Source organism: Chelonoidis abingdonii, chromosome 11, assembly GCF_003597395.2.
Source record: "Chelonoidis abingdonii isolate Lonesome George chromosome 11, CheloAbing_2.0, whole genome shotgun sequence".
Classification (NCBI taxonomy): Eukaryota; Metazoa; Chordata; order Testudines; family Testudinidae; genus Chelonoidis; species Chelonoidis abingdonii.
Window position 1 is genome coordinate 61,721,515 of NC_133779.1, and position 25,400 is coordinate 61,746,914.

Here is a 25,400-nt window from a genome sequence, read left to right on the forward strand (position 1 = left end):
TTACGCAAGAGGGTTGTTGTGTTTGTGCCCCCGGGCTGGGCTGGCCACGGAGCTGCTGGCGGGGCAGGAGTCTGGGGGGGTAGGACGACCCCCACCATGTGTGTGGACACAGGGCAGGACTATGGGTTGGGGGCGTTGTTTGTAGTTTAGATGTTCTAGATTAATTATTTCCAATTAATTTTTTGCAGTTTTAGATTCATTGAATCTCTATTAATTATTAAGGATTATTGTTCCAGTTCAGAATGTATTGAGTTTATATTAATGATTAAATATTAACGATCCTCTCCGAAGCTGCTCTTTTATTGAACGTATGTTAATTCTTAATGATTAAATATTAATTAGGTTTTGCAATTTCTATTTTTTTGGGTTTGGATTAATTACATATTTATTGGGAGGGTTTTTTTGCAGGTTATATTGAGTGGGTTTATATTAATAAACCCAGTGCCCAAGGAGGGGTATTTCTGCCCAAGAGAAAGCCAGACGGGAAGTTTTATTTGAACAGTCTGAGAAGGGAAACTGAGGCAGGCTTTGTCATGCTGCTCTGCTGGGCTGTTCACAGCAGCAAATGCCCCGAGCAGCAGCATTGGGTGGCCACCAAGCCAGTCAGGGACGCCCAGAGGATTCTGGGGGCCTGGGGTCTTTGGCGGCAGGGGGCCCCTGCTTCGGCAGTAATTCGATGGCAGGGTGTCCTTCTGCTTCGGGACTCGCCGCTGAATTACCACCGAAGCGAGACCCGCCGCTGAAGTGCAACCGGGTCTTTGGCGGTAATTTGGTGGCAGTGGGTCCCTGCAGCGGGTCTTCAGGGCCCTTCGGCAGCAGGTCTCGGAACGGAATGACCCCCAGCCTCCAAATTACCGCCGAAGACCGGGCTGCACTTCGGCGGCGGGTCCCACTTTGGCAGTAATTCGGCTGCGGGGGTCCTTCCATCCCGGAGCAGAAGAACCCTGCCGTGCTGAGGCTCAGAGAGGTGCGGCTCCAGGAGGTGGAGGGGCCTGACCCCGAGAGAGAGTGGCCCCCCGAGAGGGGCTGTCGCACTGAAAGGGGCACCCCCCACGGATCGTACGGGACCACGAGTGGGCACGATCTGTGAGTTCGTGACAACACACACCTGAGATGTCCCTGGAGTTGCAGCCGTCAGTGTCACAGCAGGCGATGTTCACCCGCACGGTGATATTGCGAGCGTAGGTCAGCGTGAAGGGGCCGGGCTCACAGCTCTCGGGCTCCAGGCACGACTTAGCCACGTAGGAGAAGGAGTTTGCCTCTGTGGGAGGGAAAGAGAGAATCACCTCTTAGCCCCCCCAGTGCCCCCACAGCTGCTCCGGCTTCCCCTTTTGTATCCATCCACTCCATATCTTATCCATCTCTCCCCCCGCCCGCAGCACAATCCTCTCTTCTATCCGATCCCGTCCCCACAGCGGCCACTGCAATTCCCCGTCTCATCTGAGACAGAGTCTGCAGACCCCGGGGGGCCATGGAGCACAGGCTGAAAACCCTAAGGAGCCCCCGTGCCAGGAGAGAAGTGGGGTCTAGTGCATAAAGCGGGGGTGCAGGCTGGAAGCCAGGTCTCCTGGGTTCTCCCCTGGCTCTCGGAGGACTATGGTGTCTACACTTGGTAGGAATCTTGGTTCACTCACCCAGGTTGAACTCTGCCACAGCAGCGACGCAGGTCCCTTCCGAGGGGGCGCAGGGCTGCAGGGGGCCGGAGCACGATCCCGCTTTGGACTGACACACCTCGCACTGCAGGGCGCTCCCTGGAGCATGGAAAAATCCCTGCTCAGTGCAAACCCCAGCTCCCCACCCCTCCTCAGGCAGTGCCCGGGGGAGAAATACCAGCAGGAGCCAAGAGGTGGCGCTGTGGTGGTTGTTACCACCAATGCCAGCTCACCGAACGTGTGGGCAGGTAGATCTTGGAGAAATTCCATCTGCTTCTGCAGGAGTTTGGCCCAGTTCCCTTTGACTCGCTGTGTGAGGAAAGGCACCCTGCCAGCTGGTTATGTGCATCCTCATCAAGGCTGTAGATAAGTCTGTTTGCTGCCTGAGTGTCTGTGGCTAGAATAAACGTTCAGCTGCAGAGCTGGCGATCCCGTAAAACTCGTGTGTGTGAACAAATCCCACACGTCTGTACAGAATTACACTTCTCTATGGAATGGTTTCTGCCTGGCTTTGAGGTGAACCTGTCACACACACACACACACACACACACTCCAACTTGCTGTTTGAGGACTCTGCCTCTCAGAGTAACATTAGCTCAGCCATGATCAACTTCCTGGATCACTTTTTGTCTGGGGTCCTGTGAACTGTCTTCTTCCTAATTTCATTGGTGATGATTAACCCTTTCCACTGATGGCTTCACACCTCTATCCTGCATGCAGAAAAATCTGGGCTGGCTGAAGAGCTCCCATGATCGTTCACTCTTTCCTGGGAGAGCTTGGGAGAGTTTCATTTCATTAAGTGAACATAATATTTTAACTGAAGACAGAAAGAAGATTAATTGGTCCACTTTGGGTGTTTTTCGGAGCTTTCATCTGTAAACATCACTTCAGCCTCAGAACGGCTTCCCCTGCCTTTGCCAGGGTCCCAGGTGGTAGGAAGGGAAAATTATCCCCATCTTATAAACAGGGAAACTGAGGCACAAAGAGGAGGTGTCAGACTCAGAACCATGAATATAACCAAGGAGCCCTAGTTGCTGCTGACTTCCAGTCCATTCTACAGCCACCCGCTTCCCTGAGCTGGGAGCAGAACCCAAGAGTCCTGGCTCCCAGACATCACGTTAGACCATGTGAGTCAGTGTGATGGTGCAGCAGTGCCCCGTCCTGGCCAGGCAGGGCGTGGTTCTGGCACACCGAGCTCAGTGTGGCCCTCGCTCGAGTCCCTGTGCCCAGAAATCTGCAAAACCCTCTCTGCTGCCCAGCTCTTTTCTCCCTTCACTCGCTGGGCTGGCCTGAGGTATCTACACCCCATGAGAGACCCTCCCACTCCCCTCTCAGAGGTGGGGAGTGAACCCAGGAGTTCTGGCACGAATCTCAGTGCTGGGGGGCAGGGGAACATTTCCAAGCAGGATAGCAAGGGGCTGGGAGGCGGTTTTCCTGGTTTCCTGCTCCTCGTCAGGGAGCCCCATTAGAGTTGGAGGAAGAAGACGCACAGATGGACTCAGACCCCGACCCATCACCCCAGTCTGACCCGCAGCCGCTGGCCAGGCCCCTCGCGTGGCCTGTGGGAGTCCCAGGCTTCAATCCCTGCTCTCCCCCAGTCAGCCAGGGGACATGGCATCGGGTTTTCCTCTCGTTGGTTTTACCCACAAATTCCATCCTGACCCCAGAATCCGCCATCGACAGCAGCACGTTTCCCGGGTGAAACCCCGCCACCCCCCGCCAGTGTCTGGCTCCCTCTGCCCAGGGACGGACGGGACTCACCGGTGGCCAGGAGAGCGGCCAGCAGGCAGAGGGGCAGGGGTGCCCACATGGTGCCAGGCGTTTGCTGCAGTGACCAGAGCAGCAATGGAGCAGCTGTTGTACTTATGTTAGACACGTTGGCAAATACCTGCCCCGGGGGGTCAGCTGGGGCTGTCCCATGACATCCTGGTGGGCCTGGAGATGGGACATTTCAGAGTCCCAAGTGCTGCAAAATCGACCCCCGAGGCACATGTCTCCCCTGCAGCATGTTCCCACCCACCTTCATGGCTGGGTGAGCTTCGGCCTCATGTACCCACAGCCCTCCTTCCCCCGGGGAGCTCAGCCAGCCCATACCTCTCCCCCGGCCTCCGGGGCCTCGCCTTGGGGGAAGTGGTACAGCCCGGACTCCTGGGTTCTATCCTACTTCTGGGAGGGGACTAGGGTTGGGTGAGTTAGATTGGGGGCTGGGCTAAGAGCCAGAACTCCTCTGTTCTCTTCCCTAGCTCTGGGAGGAGAGTGGGGGGCTGCTGGGAGCTAGGACTCCTGGGTTCTATTCCTGGCTTTGAGAGGGGAGTGGGGCTGGGTGGGTGGGTGGGACACTCAGCACTGTGGAAAGCCTGTATTCACCGCCTTGGCGTGGTTGTGATATGATCCGTACAATGTCTGCCTTGCGAGGGGTCATTTTAAAAAAGTCTCGACCTGCTGACCGTTCCCGTGCTGGTGGGTTGTGGGTTTCCAAAGGGCTGAAGTCTTGCGGGGTTTGTTACTGAAATACATGGGGAGACGCTGCAGACGGCCTTCCAGTAGCAAGAAAGGAGCAACCATCATGGGCCAGGACAATCCACCCTCTCAGAGGCTCCTCGGAGAGGGCATGCACGCTGGCGGGGGATGGGGTGGGGGGCTGGCTCCCAGGTCACAGCGAGGATCTTTCTGGCACTGGAGGGAAGTTATAAAAGAGGGGCAGCAACATCACCACTCGACCTCCCGCCTCCCCTGTCTCAACGCAGGGACTATGGGCTGGAAGACAAGGACTTCGACCCAGGGAGACTGGTCCCAGGCTGCGGGGGAATCCAGCCCCGGTACTGAGAGCAGGGAGCTGCCTGTCGCATCACGCTGAGAACAGGCTTGCACTGGTGTAGCCGGTGTCACAAGATATTTACGTGCTAGATGCACTAAGGATTCACAAGTCCCTTCATGCTTCAACCACCATTGCAGAGGACGTGCGTCCATGCTGCTGACGGGTTCTGCTCGATAACGGTCCAAAGCAGTGCGGACCGACGCATGGTCATTTTCATTTTCATCATCTGAGTCAGATGCCATCAGCAGAAGGTTGATTTTCTCTTTTGGTGGTTTGGGGTCTGGAGTTTCCACATCGGAGTGTTGCTCTTTTAAGACTTCTGAAAGCATCTCCTCACCTCGGCTCTCTCAGATTTTGGAAACCTTGGGCCGAGTGCTGTAGCTATCTTTAGAAATCTAACCCTAACCCTACCCGGCTCCCTGGGCTGGCGGCGGTGAGCTGTGAGCCCTGGCCGGGACCCATCCCCTTGCCCTGCTCGTGGGGGCTGCAATGCACCTCCCCCTGGGGCACCGGCTGCTGCTGCTTCTGTTTGGGGGGGACTACGGGTCCCTTTTGTGCATTGGCTGAATAAAGCGAGTGGTGGGGTACGGAGCCAGCCTCTGTTCTGTGCACCAGAGATATTGGCAGGAAGAGAACCCAGGAATCCTGACACCCAGCCCCACCCTCCACACACTCTCACCCACTCTTCTCTGAAAGCCAGGGATAGAACCCAGGAGTCCTGACACCCAGCCCCACCCTCCACACACTCTCACCCACTCTTCTCTGAAAGCCAGGGATAGAACCCAGGAGTCCCGGCCCCGCCCCTCTTTCAGTCTGGGAGTCCGTGGGGACCAAGGGCTGGGATGAGCCTTTCGGCTTCTCTCCCTCCTGGGACCAAACCTCAGAGCCCCCCCGAGCCCCTCAGAGCATCCCCCTGGTTGGACACTGGCAGGAGATGTAGACCCATCCAGAGTCCTGCACCCCCTGTCAGTCTGGAGGGACCCTCCGCCAGCGGGTGTCGGACAGGAGGGTTTGGTTGATTCTGGAACATGGCCTACAACGGCCTTAGGGCAGCAGAGAGAACAGAAAGTTACAGCCAAGTCCATCAGCCTGGGGAGCCCTCTCCTCTCACACCCCCAGAACCCCAGGCCGGAAGCTTGTATGTGCTTCAAGCAGCCTACACGTAACAACGCCACCTGGTCCTGCCTCAGTCCTTCTTTCTTCTTCCTAGACCACCGGAGTCACCTGGGCTCCTCCTCGGGGTCCTCCGCCTGGCCAAAACTGGCTGGCTTCCTACTGGGCCGGGGTCGGCAGCTGCGAGGTAACAAATCGCCAGACCATTGTCTGGGCTCCGGCCCCACCTGGATCTCTGGATTGTTGTGCAAAGCAACCCCCTTTCCCCACCCCCTAGTTAATCATGCCGCACTCAGGGGAAACTGAGGCACGCACAATCTTCATACAAAATATTCTGAACAAATCCCACTTGGTAACAGGGTCAGGGAACGTAAAAAGGTTGAAAATCGCCGGCCCAGCCATAGAGAGGGGATGGGATGAGATGGGGAATTGCAGCAGGAGGGGGACGGGGACTGGAGCAGATAGGCGAGAGGAAGTTCTCCTGCCGGCACAGCGCTTGAACACAAGTGCTTATGTCAGTGTTAAGTTGTTTGGGGGTGGGGGGTGTGGACTAGTCACCCCCCTCCCCCCCGAGCGATGTACATGTCCACAAAATCAAGCGGTCCCAGACCTGATTAAGGGGCCAGGGTGTGGACAAAACCAAACTTCGTTTTTCCTGAGAATAGACTTTCCATCCCGTGAACCCTGGCGGGAGACGGCTCTTGCACAAGAGAGGGGGCTAGAAGAGGAGAAAACGACCCCCCCAAATCTCTTCCTCCCTCTCTCCCTGCTAGGGTTGCCGGGGACCCGGGTTTTGACCAGAAAGTCGATCCGCACCAGCACTTGCTCAACTGGGGCTGCCGCTTCCCTGCATCGCGCGTGGGCAGGCTGGTCCCCATCGGGCTGCAGTCCTGGGAGCAGCGGGAGCCCAGCTGAGGCGGGAGGAAGGGGGGAGGATCCAGTTATGTAAAATGGGGAGGGGAGAAAGCAGCGAGCGATGGGGGAGCAAGAAGGGGCGGGGCCTGGAGGAAGAGGCGGGGCAGGGGTGGGGCCTCAGGGGAAGAGGCGGGGTGTGGGGGGCAACGGGGGCCAGTTGTCAGCAAGTAGAAAGCTGGGAACGTGCTCACGGCACCGACCCCTGAGGGGCACGGAAAGGAGCATTGGCCTGGGGTCAGGCCGGGCTTCATTTGTTTTACATTCAGAACCGATGCAGAGAGTCCGGGGGGCGCCGGGGCCCCGAACCGCCAGGCCCGGGGGGGGGCGCTGGGGCCCACCCTGGGAAGCCCGAGCATGAATGAACCCCTGTGGGGACTAGGAGGGGTCCTGGCTGCCTGGCACCCCCCCAGCCAGCCAGCCAAAGGGAGCAGGGAGAGGAACCTTTGCTTTGAACTCGCTTGGCTTGCGAAGGGAGGGCCGCTTGCCTTTGATCTTCGATGTCTTTGTACCTGTCTTGGGGCGTACGCACCTGTGGTGGGGCGATGACTCACTGGCACGGCACCTCCTGCTGGTCGTCCAGGGAAAGAGCTTTTTCCTTCCCAGACCCCGATGCCCCTTGTCCAGAGATTCTGCCCACTGCAGCACCCCACAATCTGGGTCTCCCCTCCCAGGGGAACCCCCACCCCCTATCCCCACATCAGGGGCTAGTGCCAGTCACCATCTAGCCCCCACTCGCTGGGGCCAACAGCTGTCTGTAAACCACTCCTCAGCAGCAAGGGGGTTAGGACCAGCTGCCCCTCTGCAGCCCCAGTGCCCTTTTGTGGACCTTTAACTGGGCCTGCAGCCTGGGGGTTTGCTAGGTGGAGCTCCCAGCTCCCTCTGCCCTTCCCCAGCCCTGCTCCACCCTAAGTACCCTCCTCAGCTCCCAAGCAGCCAGGTCCTTCTCTCCCTAAAGCTAGAAAGAGTCTGTCTCTGTCTCTGGTCCTCAGCCCTCTTATAGGGCCGGCTGTGGCCTGATTGGGGCGTGGCCCCACCTGTGGCTGCTTTCCCTCAATCAGTCCAGCTTTTCCCCTGTCCCAGCCCTCTTCCAGGGCTGCTTTAAACCCTTCAGGGCATGAGCGGGGTGACTCCCCTGCTACAGCACCCCAGGGTGTCCCAGAGACCAAAGGGTTAAAACAGGCCCAGGCTGGGAGGAATAAAGGGACCGGGAAGCCGTGGGGCAGAGCCAGGGGTGGCTCTAGACATTTTGCCACCCCAAGCATGGCAGCTTGCCACGGGGGGCGCTCTGCTGGCTCCAGTGGACCTCCTGCAGGCTTGCCTGCGGAGGGTCCGCTGGTCCCGCGACTCCACCGAAGCCGCAGCTCCACCGAAGCCACGGGACCAGTGGACCCTCCGCAGGCACGCCTACGGGAGGTCCACCGGAGCCGCCTGCAGCCCTCCCGGCGACCGGCAAAGCCCCCCCGCGGCATGCCGCCCCAAACACACGCTTGGCGTGCTGGGGCCTGGAGCCGCCCCTGGCTCTGCCCCACGGCTTCCCGGCCCCAGCTGCTGGAGGGGAGGAAGCGGCTGGCTGCGAGCCCCCAAAGGTGCAGGGACGCAGAGCCCTGGGGCAAGACAGGGGTGTGCTCAGGGCTTTGGCAAGTGGGAGCCCCATTGACTCCGTGTATTTCGTTGGAGGGCCCTGAGCCGGAAGCCAGAGGAGCGGGCAGGCCTGGGATGCCCCCCGGGCTACGTGAGCCAGGGGATGTGCCGCATCTGGCCAGAGGGAGGCGCCGCCACACCCCCTACACTGACCAGCTCTGGCATTTATGGCCTGTGATCGCTTAGCACCTCCCTCCCCTAGTCCCCAGGCTCGGGCTCGTGTTTGATCTCAAGCAGGGTGTGGCTGGGACCTTCCCTTGGGCTGGCAGGATCCGGGCGCCTCCTTTCCTAGGAATCAGCGACGGACGTTCCAGGAGCGTGGGCTGGCCAGGAGGGTGCTGGGGATTCCCACATGTCTGGGTCAGGGGGTTCGCTGGTGTCACTCTGCAATGTGATTCGCGGGGGGCTGGCTTCAGTGTAACCGGGAGTGAGTCACACCCTGGAGTGGGGGGGGGAGGTCCCGCCCCTGAAATACCGACGGCGGCCAAAATGTTAGCACCTTAGCTGACTGCTTAATGGGTTGCGCCGGCGCTCCGAAGGCCACAACGGGGTATGGAAATTGTATGGCGGGCCACGAAATTGGGATGAGGGGCTGAGGGCTCCGGCTGGGGATGAGGGGTTGGGGGTGCAGGAGGGGGCTCTGGGCTGGGACCGAGGGGTTCAGAGGGAGGGAGGAAGGGAAGGAGGGTGGGGGATCAGGGCTGGGGCAGGGGATTGGGGTGCAGGAAGGGTTCAAGGGTGCAGGCTCCGGAGCTTACTTCAAGCAGCTCCAAGAAGCAGTGGCATGCCCCCCCTCTGGCTTCTACATGGACGTGGGGCAAGGCAAATTCCCCCCCAACTTCCATGCTGGAGCCCCGGAGCAAGGCAGGGCTCCCCCCCCGGCTGGAGCCCTGGAGCAGGGCAAGCCCCAGACCCCACTCCCCGGCTGGAGCTTGAGGGCTGGATGAAAACATCTGGCGGGCCAGGTGCGGCCCCTGGGTTGTAGTTTGCCTGGCCTTGGGCTGGAGGCTGGGTGTGAGCAGCAGGGGAGTGGTGGCTCTCACCGTGAATCTCCCCAGGCTGAGGGGGACATGGCGGGTCATGGGTCCAGCCTGTACGCCGGGGAATGGCCCAGCCGGGACACCCTTTGCACGGGAGGATAAAGAGGATAAAGAACAAAGGAGACCCCTTTCCCCTCCCCATCTGGGATATTGGACTAAGCTCTGTCCCAGGACGCCTTGGTCCAGCACAGATCGGGGCTGTAATGGGGCAATTTGTCCAAACAAACACATGATCTCTGGGAAATTTAAGTTTAGGATCCGGCTTTATTCAGTGCCTTGACTTCTGGAAATATATCATGTTAAATCAGGGAGTGCCGGGTGTCAGGGTTCCTGGCTTCTGTCCCCAGCTCTGGGAAGGGAGTGGGGTGTAGTGGTTAGAGCGGGGGGGCTGGGAGCCAGGACTCCTGGGTTCTGTCCCCACGCTGGACTCTCGGGAAGCTGCTGTGGAATACAATAAGACTCAGCACTGCAACACAGCACATCACAGTCTGTGCAGAGACACACCACCCCCCTCCTCCCACTCTGTCTGCAGTGAGCTCTGTGTTGGGTCCTGACTCCCTGGATCTTTGCAAATGCGGTTCAGCATCATTATCATTTGGACACAGATGGGGAAACTGAGGCACAGGTGGGTTGGAGGGAGAGGAGAGAGACCCATGGACCATGAGGGCATCATCCAGCTGTTGGATGGATCACCTGGAGGGGTACACGGAGGGGGGTGTCAGGAGAGGAATTTCACCGCCAGGAGCCCAGCCAGACAGGGCAAGATGCTGCCCAGGCCAAAGGGGCCCAGCATCCGCTGAGCGCCGCTGGGTGTGTAACACTCAGTCTGTGTTATTTTGGAGGTGAACACTCCCGAATTCAGAATCTCTCCCTTCTTGAGTTCACAGGCATGCGGCGTGGCGCAGCCTTTGGCTGCAAAGGGTATCGTGATGTCATCTATGCAGAGAAAGAGACGCTGATCAGACACGGGGTGTCCCGGCTCTGCTGAGCCAACATAACCCCCCCAACACACACACCTGCAGCCTGGAACCCCCCAGCCATGCTCTTTAGCACCAAGTGGCACCAAGATGCCAACGGTAATTAGTAGGCTCCAGAGTCAACACTTTGTTGAGGCAGAAAGGACATGCGTCACCTCCGGGGGATGTGGGTTTTGGCCGGCCTGGAGACTCACTGTCATCTGTGAGGTTCTCTTGGGTTGGGGGGGTGGGGAAAGGCAAGTTCTTAACTCCCATTAGCTAATGCCCGGTGACATAGCAGTGACGTAGGCAGTGGGCCTGGCTGAGTTGCTCTGAATGGAGTATCAAGAACTGGTCGTTGTGACGCTGGCAGACCAGGTGCCAGCTCATGTCAGAGCCCCAGACCATTTTACTTATGTGTTAGTGTCGGTCAAAGTGATGGTGGGTGGCAGAACGATGTATTTGGTATTGAACCGTCATGAAAACGAGTGGGGCTTTACACGCATTGGTTGCACTGATCTGCCTCCTGCTTTGATGTCATAGCAAACGTTCACACCCTGTAACCAACAGAGACGGGTTAATTCCAAAGCAAGTGGCCCCTGCGTGTGACGATGGGCAGTTAATGACTCAAAGCGGGATCCTCGCTCTCCGCCATCGAAGGGAGAGCCCATGCGGGCGGGGACCCTGGCGGCTTGTTCTCTGGGAGAGGGAGCTGGAAGTTTGGCTTCAGGAAAAGATCCTGCGTCTCTGGCTGGCTTGGCATCTAGCGGGGCAGAATAGCTGGGCGGAAAGACGGAGATTCCCCAGGGTTATTCTGGGCAGCCCCGAGCGACACTTGGCAACCTGGCAGGTTGTGGGGTTACAGACTGACTCACCTGGGCGTTTATTGTACCTGCTATAACTTTCCAGAGCTCTCACCTCCTTTTACTAGCAAATAACCCTTTCGGAGGGTTACTACAGCGTTACCTGCCAGCGCTGCCTTTGATGTGAGATCTAAAGCACCAGCTGAGCTGGGGTGAGTGACGGGGAGCAACCTGCTGGGGGGTGATTTTTGGTGTAAGTGACCATTGATCATAAGTGCAGTTTGGTTGGGTGGCAGCAGAGAACTGGAGCGTCTCAGGGGACGGGCTGGGACTCCGTGGGGAGGCCGTGTCAGCAAGCCAGAAAACAGGCCCTGATTTGAATACCCGGCGGCGGGCCGGGGCTTTGGCAGCACTTCGGTGGCAGGGGGTCTGCTCCGGGTCTTCCGTGGCACCGAAGGACCCCCCACCACCGAAATGCCACCGACGCCCCAGAGCGGACCCCCCGCCACCGAAATGTCACCAAAGACCCCCGGAGCGGATTTCCTGCTGCCGAAATGTCACTGAAGCCCAAGAGCGGACCCCCCACCACCGAAATGCCATTGAAGCCCCGGAGTGGACCCACTGCCACCAAAATGTCACCAAAGACCCCTGGAGCGGACCCCCCGCTGCTGAAATGTCACCAAAGACCCCCGGAGTGGATCTCCCACCGCCGAAATGTCACTGAAGCCCCGGAGTGGACCCCCCACCACCGAAATGTCACCGAAGCCCCCCGGAGCAGACCCCCTGCCACCGAAATGTCACCAAAGACCCCTGAAGTGGACCCCCCACTGCCGAAATGTCACTGAAGCCCAAGAGCGGACCCCCTGCCGCCAAAATGCCATTGAAGCCCCGGAGTGGACCCCCTGCCGCCGAAATGTTACTGAAGCCCCGGAGTGGACCCCCGCCACCGAAATGTCACCAAAGCCCCCTGGAGCAGACCCTCCACCACCGAAATGCTGCTGAAGCCCCGTGTCACGGAGTCACCGGGCGACGCTCTGGAACAGCTCCCCACTAAGCCAGTCAGGACTTTGGGGAGCCTCCTCTCCCTTGGAGCAGACTTGTTCAGGGCAAGAAGCTCACACGTCTTCACCTCCTGGGTCTCTCCTTGGAGCATTCAGCATCCTCTGCCCCTCCGTGGGCTTCCCACAGCGAGCCCACCCAGGCGGGGTCCTGGGGAAGCCACAGGGTTCTGCACCCCCACTTTGCAGTCAGACGTGACTCTCAGCCAGCAAAACAGAGGTTTATTCGATGACAGGAACAGGGTCTAAAACAGAGCTTGTAGATACAGCGAACCAGACCCCTCGGCCGGGTCCATTCTGGGGGGCAGTGAGCCAGACCCCTAGGTCTGCACTTCACTCCTCATCCCCAGCCAGCTCCAGACTAACCACCCCCTCCAGCCCCTCCTCTCTGCTCAGCTCCTTTCCCGGGCCAGGAGGTCACCTGATCCCTTTGTCTCCAACACCTGCAGTTGGCACCTTTGCAGAGGAGGGGCCCAGGCCATCAGTTGCTAGGAGACAGAGTGCCAGGCATTAGGTGCACTGGCCCTTTGCTCTGCTAGATACTTAAGAACTGCCTAGGGGACACTGAGGCACCAACACAGTATTCAGAGCAAACATTAGGAACAGTCCCAGTTCGTCACATCTCTCCCCCCTTCGAGACCGAACTGAGCCAGGTCACTCCAGCCAGTGACCTGGGGAAGTTCGAACCCACCAACGTTCCCATGGATGCCCCAGCATCTCTCCAATTCCTTGGTGTGAGTTACACCAGGCCCTCCCAGTTTTGTGCCCTCTCTTTGCTTGAGTGTGCTTGATGGCACTTGCAGGCCGCATGTGGGAAGGTTTATGCGGCCTGTCCCCTTTTGCCACCCCAATACTCCTGGGGTTTAAACTGGGACAGGGTCTTCTCCCAGCACTCTGGGCTGCGATTCGGGCTCTCTTGGTTAAGAGCCCCCATCTTGGCCTTGGCCAGCTCTGGGCTTGGGCAGCCGCTCCCCACCTTGTGGCCCAGATACAACACCTCTGCCATCCCCATCTTATACTTTCCAACTTTTACCGTCAGTCCCACCTCCTTGAGGCAGCCCAGCCCCCTCTTCCCCTGGGACACCTGTTCCTCCCAGGTCTGGCTAAAGATGCACATGTTATCAGTGTCTGCCAGGGCCAAGTTCTCCATCCCCCTCTGCTTGTCTAGAATCTCCCCAGGCCTAGGCATGGGGTCGGCATCGGACACTGTGATGGCTTTAAGCTTCTGACAGCCCCCATAAAACCAGACCATCCTGTCTCCCTTGGGGATCAGCCCCACGGATGAGGCCCATAGGCTGTAAAACGGCTGGATCCCATCTAAAGCCAGCATGTCCTTGACCTCTCTCTCCAGGATCTGGGTTGCTTTCCCAGTGACTCTGAATGGGGAACACCTGATGGGGAGATTGGCTCCCACCTCAGGGAAGAGATCCACCAGGGGGTCTTTTCCCTTCCCCTCCCAATCCTCCCCTTTCCGGTCCAGGGGTCCCCTCACTCTCCTCCCATCCAGCAGCTTGAGAGGGAAGAACCCTGTGGATTCCTGGGGCACCACCAGCTGCCTCCTGATTCCCCTCAGTTCTACTTCCCCTTGGGGAGCCCATTCCCGGGACAGGAATCCCTTCTCCCGCAGGACTCTGTCCCTGCAGCCTTCCCCAAGGGGGTTTGCAGCGCTGTGGCCAGCAAGTTCCCTCAGCTTCTCCAAGGAGGGATCTCTCTGCAGCTCGGTCTGGGATTCAGCTGCTGGGGCAGGGAGTGGGACCTGCTCCCTCTCACTGGCTGGGCCTGGGGTCACAGCCTCCCTGAGCCTTGTCCCTGGTAGCTCCCTCCCTGCTGTGTAATCATTTCCCAGCAGCACGTCTGGACCAGGCAAACCTGGTTGGCAGCTGACCTGCCTTGCCTGGGTGTCCCCCCACTCAGCTGGGGTCTCAGCTCCCCCCGTGCTCAGCGCTGCCCTGGCTGTCCCAGTGGGGGCAGGCAGCGAGCTCTCTGCTCTGGTCTCAGCATCAGAGCCAGCGTGAGCCCCCTCTCCGGTGTGCAGGGGGGCGGGGAGCATCTCTCCCTCCCCCTCAGTCCCAGGGGGCTGGTTACAGGTAGGCAGGTATCCTGAGTCCAGCAGGCCCTCCCCACTGCCAGCAAGGTCATTTGCATTTTCACTGACCATTTCCATCCCAGCCAATTGGTTCCCTGGATTTAAATTCAAACCCTCGGCAGTTACAGGAGCAGGGCCGGGATTCTGTCCCAAGGGGAGACAGTCACCCCCCAACAGGCCCTCCCAGCCGATATCCTGGAGAACCCCAATGACCAGCCAGTCCGACCCCTCCTGCGTCTGCACAGGGATCCAGGCCATAGGCAGGGCGAGGGGCTTCACCCCAGGGACCTTCACCCAGGTCCCACAGTCCCTCAGCATCTGCGGCTGCACCACCACAGTTCCCTCTGTCCCAGGGCCTCGCCCCTGCAGGCGTGTTTCCCCACTGACCCCTGGGCAGCCCCCTATGTCTCTCCACTCCACCATCACCAGTCCGTGCTGCTGCTGCTTCTCCTGCAGCTTTTCCACAGCCTCTTGCTCTCTCTCATGGTCCTCTCGCTCTCTCAGGCTCTGCTCCAATCCCATCCGTCTCCGATCCCCTGATGGGGAACCCAATCGTGAAGATCCTTGTCTGGTTGGGGACCAGACTCTCAGGGGTGCCTGGCTGCTGCTCCAGCTGCTCCCAGATCCTCTTGTAGCCCCATCTGGGTCAGGAATCTGCTCCTCAGAGCGGTCCTCCTCCTCCAACTGCACGATTAACTGTGCCTTGGTGAACTTCCCCATGCGTAACTCTCTCTTTGTGCACAGGATCACAATGTCCTTCTTAAGGAGCTGGTGATAGGCCATCACTTCACCGTTCCCAAGTGGCTCTGGACTCACAGGCCTGTGTGCTCTTGGCTCCCCCATGGTTTCCAGGAAGAACCCCTGGTGTGCCAGCCCTTCTCGTGATCACCACCTCTTTGCCAGGGTCGAGCTGCAGACTCCTCTGCCCCTGGGACTGCTCCTGCGATCCCCAGGGGAACCCTGCTACTGCAAAATCCTTCTTTCTCCCAGGGTCGAGCGGCAAGCTCCTCCGCCCCTGAGACTGCTCACTGCAGTCCTCAGGGGGACCCTGTTACTCCAACAGTCCTTCTCGCTGGTCACACACTCCCAGAGGTTAACTGCCCCCTGAAACCGTTCCTCTCTCAGCCTTCAGCACGCCTGGTCCTCATTATCCCTCCTCTGTTTTACTGCTCCCCAGTCACTTACTGCAGGAAGCGCCATCCACGGGGTGCAGTATCTCCCTCCGCTGCCACCAGTTGTCACGGAGTCCCCGGGCGATGCTCTGGAACTGCTCCCCACTAAGCCAGTCAGGACTTTGGGGAGCCTCCTCTCCCTTGGAGCAGACTTGTTCAGGGCAAGAAGCTCACACGTCTTCACCTCCTGGGTCTCTCCTTGGAGCATTCAGCATCCTCTGCCCCTCCGTGGGCTTCCCACAGCGAGCCCACCCAGGCGGGGTCCTGGGGAAGCCACAGGGTTCTGCACCCCCACTTTGCAGTCAGACGTGACTCTCAGCCAGCAAAACAGAGGTTTATTCGATGACAGGAACAGGGTCTAAAACAGAGCTTGTAGATACAGTGAACCAGACCCCTCGGCCGGGTCCATTCTGGGGGGCAGTGAGCCAGACCCCTAGGTCTGCACTTCACTCCTCGTCCCCAGGCAGCTCCAGACTAACCACCCCCTCCAGCCCCTCCTCTCTGCTCAGCTCCTTTCCCGGGCCAGGAGGTCACCTGATCCCTTTGTCTCCAACACCTGCAGTTGGCACCTTTGCAGAGGAGGGGCCCAGGCCATCAGTTGCTAGGAGACAGAGTGCCAGGCATTTAGGTGCACTGGCCCTTTGCTCTGCCAGATACTGAAGAACTGCCTAGGGGACACTGAGGCACCAACACAGTATTCAGAGCAAACATTAGGAACAGTCCCAGTTCGTCACACCCCGGAGTGGACCCCCCGCCACCGAAATGCCGCTGAAGCCCTGGAGTGGACCCCCCGCCGCCGAAATGCCACCGAAGCCCCGGACCGCCGCCAGGTAAGTAAAAAATGGAAAAAAAAATGAAAAAGGCATCTAAGATGCGGGGCCCTCTTAGGTGCGGGGTCCAATGCCGGGGAATCGCACAAATCGGCCTAAGCCGGCCCTGCAAGGAAATCTCGCTTGAAGAAATCTAATGGGAGAACACGCCATGCGCTCAGGGGGTCTGCCCTGAGACAAGCACCCACGGTCCTGACCCGCTCCAGGCAGCGTGACAGCCACCCAGCTGGGTAACTGCCCCGGGCAGAACCGGGCACTAATTTGTAATGACTGGCGAGGGGAGAGATGGCCACCATGCAACAGCAACTGGGGCCCCGGGGCAGGTCACAGCCGTGAGAGCTCAGCTGCCCAGCGCTGGGGAGCAGCTGGCCGCACGGTGTGAGCGTCTCTCATTCTTCTGTCGTCGGCGGGAAGCCGGGCGCACTGGGCTGGGCTGGGCGGGCCCCAGGGACTGCAGGACAGCTGGGGCCAGCTAGCTGAGCTGGCAACGAGCTTGAGCCTTGGCCTCACTGTAGAGGTGGATTTTGTGGGGTTGTGGGCCAGAGCAAGTGGGAGCAAATGTGGGGGGGCTCACCCCCCCTTCTGCCTGCGGTGCCACCCCTGTTCTGCCCCTTCCCCTGCAGCCGTGCCCCGGTTCCACCCACCCCATTGTAGCCCCTGTATGCTCCCCGCTCTCCCACCATGGCCCCAAGACCGGAGAAGATCTGCCCCCCTGCCAGCACACCTGAGGCTGCGGCAAGAAGCGAGAGCTCCTCCAGTCCTTGGGCCAGGGACCAGGATTGGGGCATGGAGGTGCCTATTTTCCAGGGGGCTCCAATTGGCTGAAGCCACTGGACACAGGGCCTGATGGCCTATTGGCTAATCCGCCACTGCCGCACTGTGGGTAGAGGCGCGGGCTCCCCCGGCTGAGCTGGCCTGGCAGGGCAGGGCAGGTACAGGCAGGGGGCAGGGGCTCTGTGTGTGGACGGAGCGGGGTTTGGGCTTAAGCACGAGTCAGAGCTGTGTCCACAGGGAGAGGGGGAAGCCAGCTGGCTTTGGACAGGGGACCATGTCCCCGAACTCGCTTGCAAAGGGCATTGACCCCATAGGGACCCTGGGGCTGAGCCTCGCACACAGCCGGGCCGGGGGCGTAGCCAGTTAAAGCGGCCACTGCAGGGGGGCTGCGGGGGCCTGGCACACTGGGGATCCAGGCCCTGGGCCCCCCTTTGTCCTAGTGCCGATGGGCCCGGACAGCCGGGGCCGGAAGGGATCCGGGACACACGCTCACCTTCCGAGATCTGCCCGCTGATGGAAATGCACTGGCTGGCACGGCCCTCGCACTGCAGGGTCTCCTCACTGGAACAGCTGCCCTGACCAGGGGCAAAGCAGATTGGGCACCGGCCTCCCGTGTAGACGGAGTTGATGATCGGCCCTGCAAGACCCCCAGAGAGCGGGTCGGTGGGGGTTGACGGGGCTGGGCTGGGGACAGATACATTCTCTACTTTATTACCACTTACTTCTAGCACAGCAATAACTGAGATCAGGGACCCCCTTGTGCCAAGAGCTGCACAGAACCCCCCGCCCCCGGCTCGAGATCAGGGTCCCCCTTCGGGTGCTGTACGCCCTCTGCCCCAGAGCAGGGGCCCTGACTGCACTGGGCACTGCATAGATCCCCTCAGTCTGCTACTGGGGGCCCCCCACTGTGCCGGCACTGCACCCCTCCCCCCCGGAGATCAGGATCCCTCCCATGGCACCAGCTGCTACACGGGACTCCCCTCTTCTCCAGGAAAGAACCCTTGTGACACTCAGTTGGTGCCCGGGCCGCTGGGACCCAGCAGGGAGGGATGCAGAGACGTACAGACAGGAGAGAATGCGGTATTGCAGCCGTTCGTAGAGCAGTTCCGGGACTGAATCTTCACGTACACCCCGTTCCCGAAGAAGAGGGAGATGTTCCTGGAGCTGGCGGAGAATACACAGGAGTAGGAATAGCCTGTATTTGCCTGACGTTCTGGTTAGAAGCAAAACAGTTACGAAAATTATTTACAGATGAAACCAGCGCCCTGAGGGCGGGCGATTCCTGGGAGATGCCTCACCCCTTTTCCTGGTGTCCCAGGCCAGCAGGGCCCATCCCAGCGTCTAGTCTGACCTGCCGTGTAGCCCGGGCTGGAGAATTCCCCCCTCCACGGGGCCTGATCACGTGTGTTTGATGAAAGCATCTTCCAGGAGGGCAGCCGGCCTGGCCTGGGAGATGCCGAGGGACGGCGCATCCACCTCGTCCCTGGGGAACTTGTTAACCAGCCTCCTCAGCATGTCTAGCTAAATACTTATCTGGTGCTCATCACTATGGTCTCTGAACCCCTCATCATCTTTAATGTATTATCCTCACAGCCACCCAGTGTGGTGGGGCAGGGCTGTCACCCCCACTGAACACATGGGGGAAACTGAGGCACAGATCCTCAGCAGTACCTAACTCTTTGAAGCTCTGGGCCCAAGTGGCGTGTCCCAGGTCACACAGGGCGGCTGGCAGAGAGGGGACTGGAGCCCAGGTGTGCTAAGAACTCAGCGCGCTCGCCCTGCCACGCCTGCCGCCAGTAAACTGTCGGCACCACCCACCTTTGACCAGCGTGTTTGCTTCCCAGACACTGAGGCAGGAGCTCTGACCGGCGGGGCAGGGTTGTGCTGGGCCAGGGCAACTACTCATAGAATTTCCCCTGCACTGGTAGCAGGACTGAGGATCTGGTGAGGAAGGAAAAAACAATTAGTGTTTCCATTTTAATTTCTGGTGCCGCCGTCCCCCCTTTCCCATCTGGTCCCCGCAGGTCTAGGGCTGGGTGGCCTAGGGTGGCCTTGGCTGGTTTGATATCACTCCCCCCCCGGCTGGCTGGCACGCCCAGGCCGTGCGGTACCCACCCTGGATACTCCCACGAGTAGCTAGCAGGTGAAAAGTGGCAGCGTTGATGTGGGCGGTGCAGGTGGTCACCCGAGGACACGCCAGGCTCCCAGGGCAGGATCACCCGGCCACTGGGTGCATCGCCACTTTTAGGGCTTGTCACCACTGACAAGTTACTGCGCTGAAAGTTTTTCACTCAGGGGTGTGAAAAATCACAACAAGTTTCAATGTGGTAAAGCACCGGTGGAGACAGGCTCTTGGCACCCAGAGCTACACCCCACAGTGGCTCTCTCCTATGCTCTAAAAGCACCCAGCGAGCAGTGCCTGGAGTCACTGCCTGGGATTGGTGCCAGCAGCAGCAGGGGGCACCGGCCAGTATCTGCAGCAGTTTGGGGCACAGAGGGATGTGATAAAGTGGGAATTTAGCTGCTATTTCTACCATGCTGTGGTGTGCCTCGGTTTCCCTCCGTGCTTCGCAAGGCTATGCAGGGCATGGAGGGGGCTAAAAAGGGGGAGGGCAGGAGACTTGCGGTGTTTGGGCCACTGACCTGTCTGGGGCAGGAGGAATGGGTTGCTCCGAGCCAGCTGGCACCAACCTTTGGCAACAGTGGATCAGGAGAGACAGTGGGACCCGACTGGCCAGGACAGTGTGAAGAGAAAGGAGATTCCCCCTCCCCTAGCTCTCAGCACAGGAAGGCCTGGAGCTTGGGAAGAAAGGGGGCTGGGAGGTGAGCTGCCCTCTGGAGAAACCTCAGTGCCAGGGAAAAGGGGGCAAAGTCCAAGAGCACCAGGCTGGCATGGGAGAGCCCTGGCGCTGGGTGGTCTGAGCCCTGCCTGGACCTTTGCCTCTCAGTGCCAGGCTAAGGATGCTCAGACTAGACAGCTGATAAAGCATCGCATTACTCGGCAAAGGCTGCTGAGGGGCACCACAGACTCCCCCTGGGACAGGAGCAGCCTCCCCTGGGCTGGATTTGCTGCAGGGAGACAGGGATCGCTGGTGCCAAAGGCCCAGTGAGGCAACGAGCCGGCCCCGATGGACCTGTGGGTCCGTGGAGCCCGGGGCACTAAAGGGGTCCCTCTCGGGGGACCGGTGTCAGGCTGGACACAGCCGGAACCCATGACAATGGTCCAGTTCCTCAAAGCCGAACTCCAGGGCGCATTGGGGAATGGGGCCGAGAGCTGGGAACTGACTGATTTGGGGGCCGTCTGGGCTCGGGGCGAATGGCGCGTGTTATATGGGGGAGGGTTCCCCTTTCTGTTTGTTCTTTTCTGTACCAGCCAAGTGAGGAGCTGTCCGCCACCCAACAACCCCAGCGGCTCCGTTTCTTCCCCGGTCGTTGGGTCTCTCCCCTCCTCGGCTGAAACAAATTTAGGAAATTATCTGAATTTGCATTTCTGGGCCCAAAATGGTTGCCTGGTTCTAGCAGGAATGGGGATGGGGGGCAGAGATGGGGTGACACCCTCCCACCTCTCCACTGAAAGCTTCTTTGTCCTTTGCCTGGCAGTGACGTATTAACCTGCCCCCTCCCCTCCACCCCTTTTTTACCCCCTCCTGGCGCAGTCCAGAATCGCTCCCTCACCCCGCCCCACACACCCCCTGCCCCTCCCTGAGTCAACCCAGGGATCCTTAAAACAGTTATTGCCTCCCCGACCAGTTCCCCCACCAGCCCCAGTGACCTCTGCTCCCCCGGAGTCCTCCTCCCTACCCCTTGTCCATGGGCATAACCCCACTGAGTGTGGATAGAAACTGGGAAAAGTCTGATTTCTCCATCCAGGCTTCCCCCCACATGCCCATCCATCCATCTGTCCATCTGTCCATCCTCCTACACATCCATCCATCCATCCATCCATCCATCCGTCGTCCTACATGCCCACCCTTCCCCCCATAAACCCATCCATCCATAATTCCTTCTATCTCTCCACCCCCCTTGATGCCCATCCATCCATCCATCCCCCTACACACCCATCCATCCGTCCCCCTACATACCCACCTTTCCCCCCACAGTCATCCATCCATCCATTCCCCTGCATGACCTCCATGCATCCATCCATCCCCCTACACACCCATCCATCTGTCCCCCTACACCTCCATCCATCCATCCCTCCATCCCCCTGCATGCCCATCCATTTATCCATCCCCCACACATTCAATCTCCACCCCCCATGCCCATCCATCCCTCTATCCATCTGTCCATCCATCTGTCCCTTACACACCCCTCCATCGATCCATCCCCCTACATGCCCATCCGTCCACCCATCCATCCCTTGTCCATCCCTCCATCCATCCCCCTGTTTGACTATCTATCTATCCATCCATCTCTCCTCCCTTAACCCATGCCCCATCCATCCATCTCCCTGCACTCTCATCCATCCATCCAGCCAGCCAGCCATCCCCACACTCCCTTCTATCCCCGCATGCGCTTCGCCATCTCCCCACTTTCCAGAGCGGCTGTCCCACTGCGATGGCCCCTGTGTCTCGGGGACATGGCGGTGCCACAGCTCCCCTGGAAGCCAGACACATACTTGCTGTTGTCTGGGCATCAGCCACAGCCAGGAGCGCAGCGAGCAGGCAGAGGACGCGTGGGGCCGGCATGGCGCGTGGGTTTCTGATGCCACCGGCTCCCCTGCCAGGAGGTTTTATGCACAGAGCTGGGAGTGCTGCCAGGATGTGGGAAATCACCAGAGGGGATCCAGGAAACACAGGGAATGAAAATACCTCATGGGGCTGTGTCACGGAGTGTGGGGGAGTCCGGCCCTGCACCCCTCTGCTTGGACCCCACAGTGACTTTTATCCAGCCAGTAAAACAGAAGGTTTATTGGACAACAGGAACACAGGTTACAGCAGAGCTTGCAGGCACAGTCAGGACTCCTCCGTCCAGTCCTTCTGCGGGTTCAGGGTGCTTGGATTCCAGCTTAGGATACCCTGAATTCCACCCCACAGCCCCACAGCCCCAAACCCAAACTGTCCTGCCTTTTCTCCCGCCGGCCGAATCCTTTGTCCCCTTCTCCTCCACCCAGGTGCTTCCCCCTCCCCCCTGCCGGGCTCGGGTTACAGGCTGAGCACCTGTCCCTCACCTACAGACATCCCCTGCTTTCCCGTTCCCCACACAGACAGTCCCTACTCCATCACAGGCTGCCCATCACCGGGCACCTCCCAGTCTTTTACGCATCCATCCCCACCATCTCCCAGTGCAGTGATGGGCAAAGTACAAGGTCGAGCTCAAATCTGGGGCCTCTGTAGGCCCCTGTGCTCCGGGGAATGGGAGTGGGGTTATTTGCGTGCAGGGACTGAATTGCTGTGGGGTGGGGAAGTCAGAGGGGAACAGCTGGGTAAACAGAGGCAGGGCTGAATAGGTGGCATGGGGCACCGGGAGAAAGATGATGCCTTTATGTGGGTTTTACAGCTATACAATAGTGATGAGTAAAAGTCCAGCTGTCATATATGCATATATGGGTAGATTTTTATGATACATCCCTGCCTGGGCCCCGGCTCCTGGGTATGGGTCAGAATCACAGCTTTCCTTTAAAAAAAAAAAAGGTGGAATTTTCTAGCCTTTGTGGTTGGGGAGAAAAGTGAAAAAATGTGTGTGACTTATGCTTGCCTGGGTCTGCTGAGAGCCTGAGCTCGTTGCTGTGGAGGGAGGAGCTGCTTTGTTCATCTCAATGGGCTGTTAAGTCCCAGACCTGTGGGTCTGGAGGCCCCACCAGCAGAGGGCTCTGGATGCTCAGATGGGGTGCATGGGAAGGATGGGTAGGAGAGGGGAGCATATGGGGATGGATAGAGAGACAGATGGCAGGGCCCCTGTCTTGCCAGGCACGGCCCAGATACACAGCTCCTGCCCCCAAAGGCTCACGGTGTGAGTTGACAATGGATGGGAGGGGAAACTGAGGCACAAGGGGAGAACATGACTTCCCCAAGCGGAGTCCAGAATAGAATCCAGAAGCCCTGATCCCATGTTCTGAGCCACTAGCCAGCATGGACGTCTGGACATCTCTAGCCTCTCGCACCGCTGGCCAACCTCTGCTTTATTCCTCAGGCCCGTTAACAGCCTGTTCCAGATACGCTGCAGCAGCTGGCGGGGGCTCAGGGGCCTCTGCAGGAAACTCTGGTGTTGGGGAAGCCAATATAAGGTTCTTTATTGCTCCAGCCAACCAGGGCACAAGGAGCTTGAGGGAGGGGGTTTGTCCAGAGAGGCTACGAACCAGACGGACTGCGTCTCCCTTGGGTTTGCCCAAGACAGTTGCGGACCCTTGTCCCCAGGAGTCTCTCTGGACAACAGGAGGGGCTGCGGTTAGGCCCCCATCATGGCCAGCTGGTGAGGGGTACCTGACTGACAGACAGGGGTGGGGCTGTCGCTCCAGTTGGGTGGCTTGTCTGCCTCAGTTTGCCCATCTGGAGAATGGGGAGAGGGAGCTCCCAGATATCCGGTTAGACTGAAAGCTGTTTGAGGCAGCAGTTGCCTCTCAGCGCCTGGCACAACAGGGGCCCTGAGCTTGGGGAGCGGAGTGGGAATGAGGCTGGGGGTTAGGCCGGGTGGAGGGCAGGGAGAGAGGACACCTGGGTTCCGCTGGAATCCTTCGCAAACTCAGATAAATGCCCTGAACCCGAGGGCTTTGCTACAGGACTCCTAGACCCGGGGGTGACGGGCTCCCTGGGGTGCAACCTGGAACTGGGTTTTACTGCTCAGCTCTCGGGTTTTTCTCACACTGTGATGCTGTGACAAGCTGCCAGCCCCTCCAGGTCCTGCACTCACACAGCCGTCCACGGGCAGGGACACTCCCAGCCGAGTTACACGAATGCTTCTCCCAGCCCTTCATGAGTCAACAATCGAGAGGCTGCAGCCAGTTCCCCCCCAACTGCCCAGCCTAGGACCCCAGGATTGGACCGTCCTGCCCCGGGCAGACCCTGAGGAGTGTAAGGGTATGAGCCAGGTCGCCACTTCTCCAAGGGAAAGTGAACATGCGCCAGCTTTTGTACACTGAGCAGATTCCCCAGGCACCTCACACAAAACCTACTGTTTTAGGTAAAATATAAAAACAATTTATTAACTGCAGACAGAGAGGTGTCCACTGGCTGTAAGCAGTGAGTGAGCAGATCCAAAGCTGGTCACCTAAGAACTAAAAAGGAAAATCGCAGTCTGAGTTCCAGAAACCAGCCAGGGTTTGAATCAGGTTGTGTCACCCTGACGGGATCGTTCCTTGATACACAGGCTGGGATTCTCCTTTCCAGCCCAGGCCCCCCTCCCCTGTTCAGTCCTTGTCCTCCAGATGTGTTTCCAGGTGTTGGGTTGCAGGGGGAGGGAGGACAGGGGAGAACGTCCCTTCCCCCCCGATACAGGTTCCTTCCGCTGGCTGGAAAGAAGTTTTGCTGTGAGGTGAGTCAACCCCCCCCTCCGTCTCTGTGCTCTCCCTGAGGCGTCTCCATTGTATCCAGTTCCTGGGGTGTCCTTGGGAGTGTGGATCCCTCAGCACCGTCTGGCTGCTCCATTGTTGCCCCTGAAAGGCTGGTTGTGGGTGTTTCCAATTTCACACCATATTTCAGTAACACATACGTACCAAATGTCGTAATTCCCCATACGACGGGATGCTAATGTTCAACGGATCCAGACTTTTACAATGATCCCTCCCAAGGCAGACTGGGTACAAGACACATCATAATCCTGTCACCATAATCTAACACCCTGGGGTGTTGCTCTGCGGTGCAGAGTGTCACATCTCCCCCCTTAGTTTCCTGCAGGAGCGTTAGTCACTGATTAATGCAGAGGCCTTGGGTCCAGGTTTCTCCTTCGATCTGAGTGTACAACATCCAAGCATTGCTGTACATTGTAGTGTTACCCACACAGGCTCTTGCAAAGTTGTGTGTCCCAGTTAACACTTTGTGGCTCAGTTTAGTGATCTCAGAGGCAAGCCAGTGTGTCTCCTCTGAGTTGCTAGAAAACATCTCTTTGTATCTGTCACGGAGTCCCCGGGTGATGCTCTGGAACTGCTCCCCACTAAGCCAGGCAGGACTTTGGGGAGCCTCCTCTCCCTTGGAGCAGACTTGTTCAGGGCAAGAAGCTCACACGTCTTCACCTCCTGGGTCTCTCTTGGAGCATTCACATCCTCTGCCCTCCGTGGGCTTCCACAGCGAGCCCACCCAGGCGGGGTCCTGGGGAACCACAGGGTTCTGCACCCCACTTTGCAGCAGAATGACTCTCAGCCAGCAAAACAGAGGTTTAATTCGATCGACGAGGAACAGGTCCCTAACACAGGCTTGTAAACAGTGAACGACCTCGGCAGGTCCACTTCTGGGGGCAGTGGTCTGCACTTCACCCCTCGTCCCCAGCAAGCTCCAGACTAACCACCCCCACCAGCCCCTCCTCTCTGCTCAGCCCCTTTCCCGGGCCAGGAGGTCACCTGATCCCTTTGTCTCCAACACCTTCAGTTGGCACCTTTGCAGAGGGGGGG

General features: G+C 58.9%; 1 protein-coding gene across 1 annotated transcript; it reads right to left on the reverse strand.

Annotated features, from left to right (window-relative positions):
* Window positions 1–25,400, reverse strand: LOC142047497 (uncharacterized). The gene is made up of 6 exons (XM_075070703.1): window positions 25,266–25,400; window positions 13,411–15,703; window positions 1,886–1,961; window positions 1,635–1,751; window positions 1,109–1,261; window positions 1–71 (listed from the first exon to the last, which is right to left on the reverse strand). The coding sequence occupies exons 2-6, from the start codon at window positions 14,923–14,925 to the stop codon at window positions 1–3; spliced, it is 1,932 nt and encodes a 643-aa protein (XP_074926804.1). The 5' UTR covers window positions 14,926–15,703; window positions 25,266–25,400.

What these genes read in the sequence shown, in the direction of transcription:
- LOC142047497 (XM_075070703.1), bottom strand. Translation starts at nt 14,925, where the DNA reads ATGGGGGAGCCAAGAGCACACAGGCCTGTGAGTCCAGAGCCACTTGGG. An exon ending in TCTACCTGCCCACACGTTCG is followed by an intron (nt 1,752 to 1,885) that starts GTGAGCTGGCAT and finishes TCCATGCTCCAG; the next exon opens with GGAGCGCCCTGCAGTGCGAG. An exon ending in CAACTCCAGGGACATCTCAG is followed by an intron (nt 72 to 1,108) that starts GTGTGTGTTGTC and finishes CTACCCCCCCAG; the next exon opens with ACTCCTGCCCCGCCAGCAGC.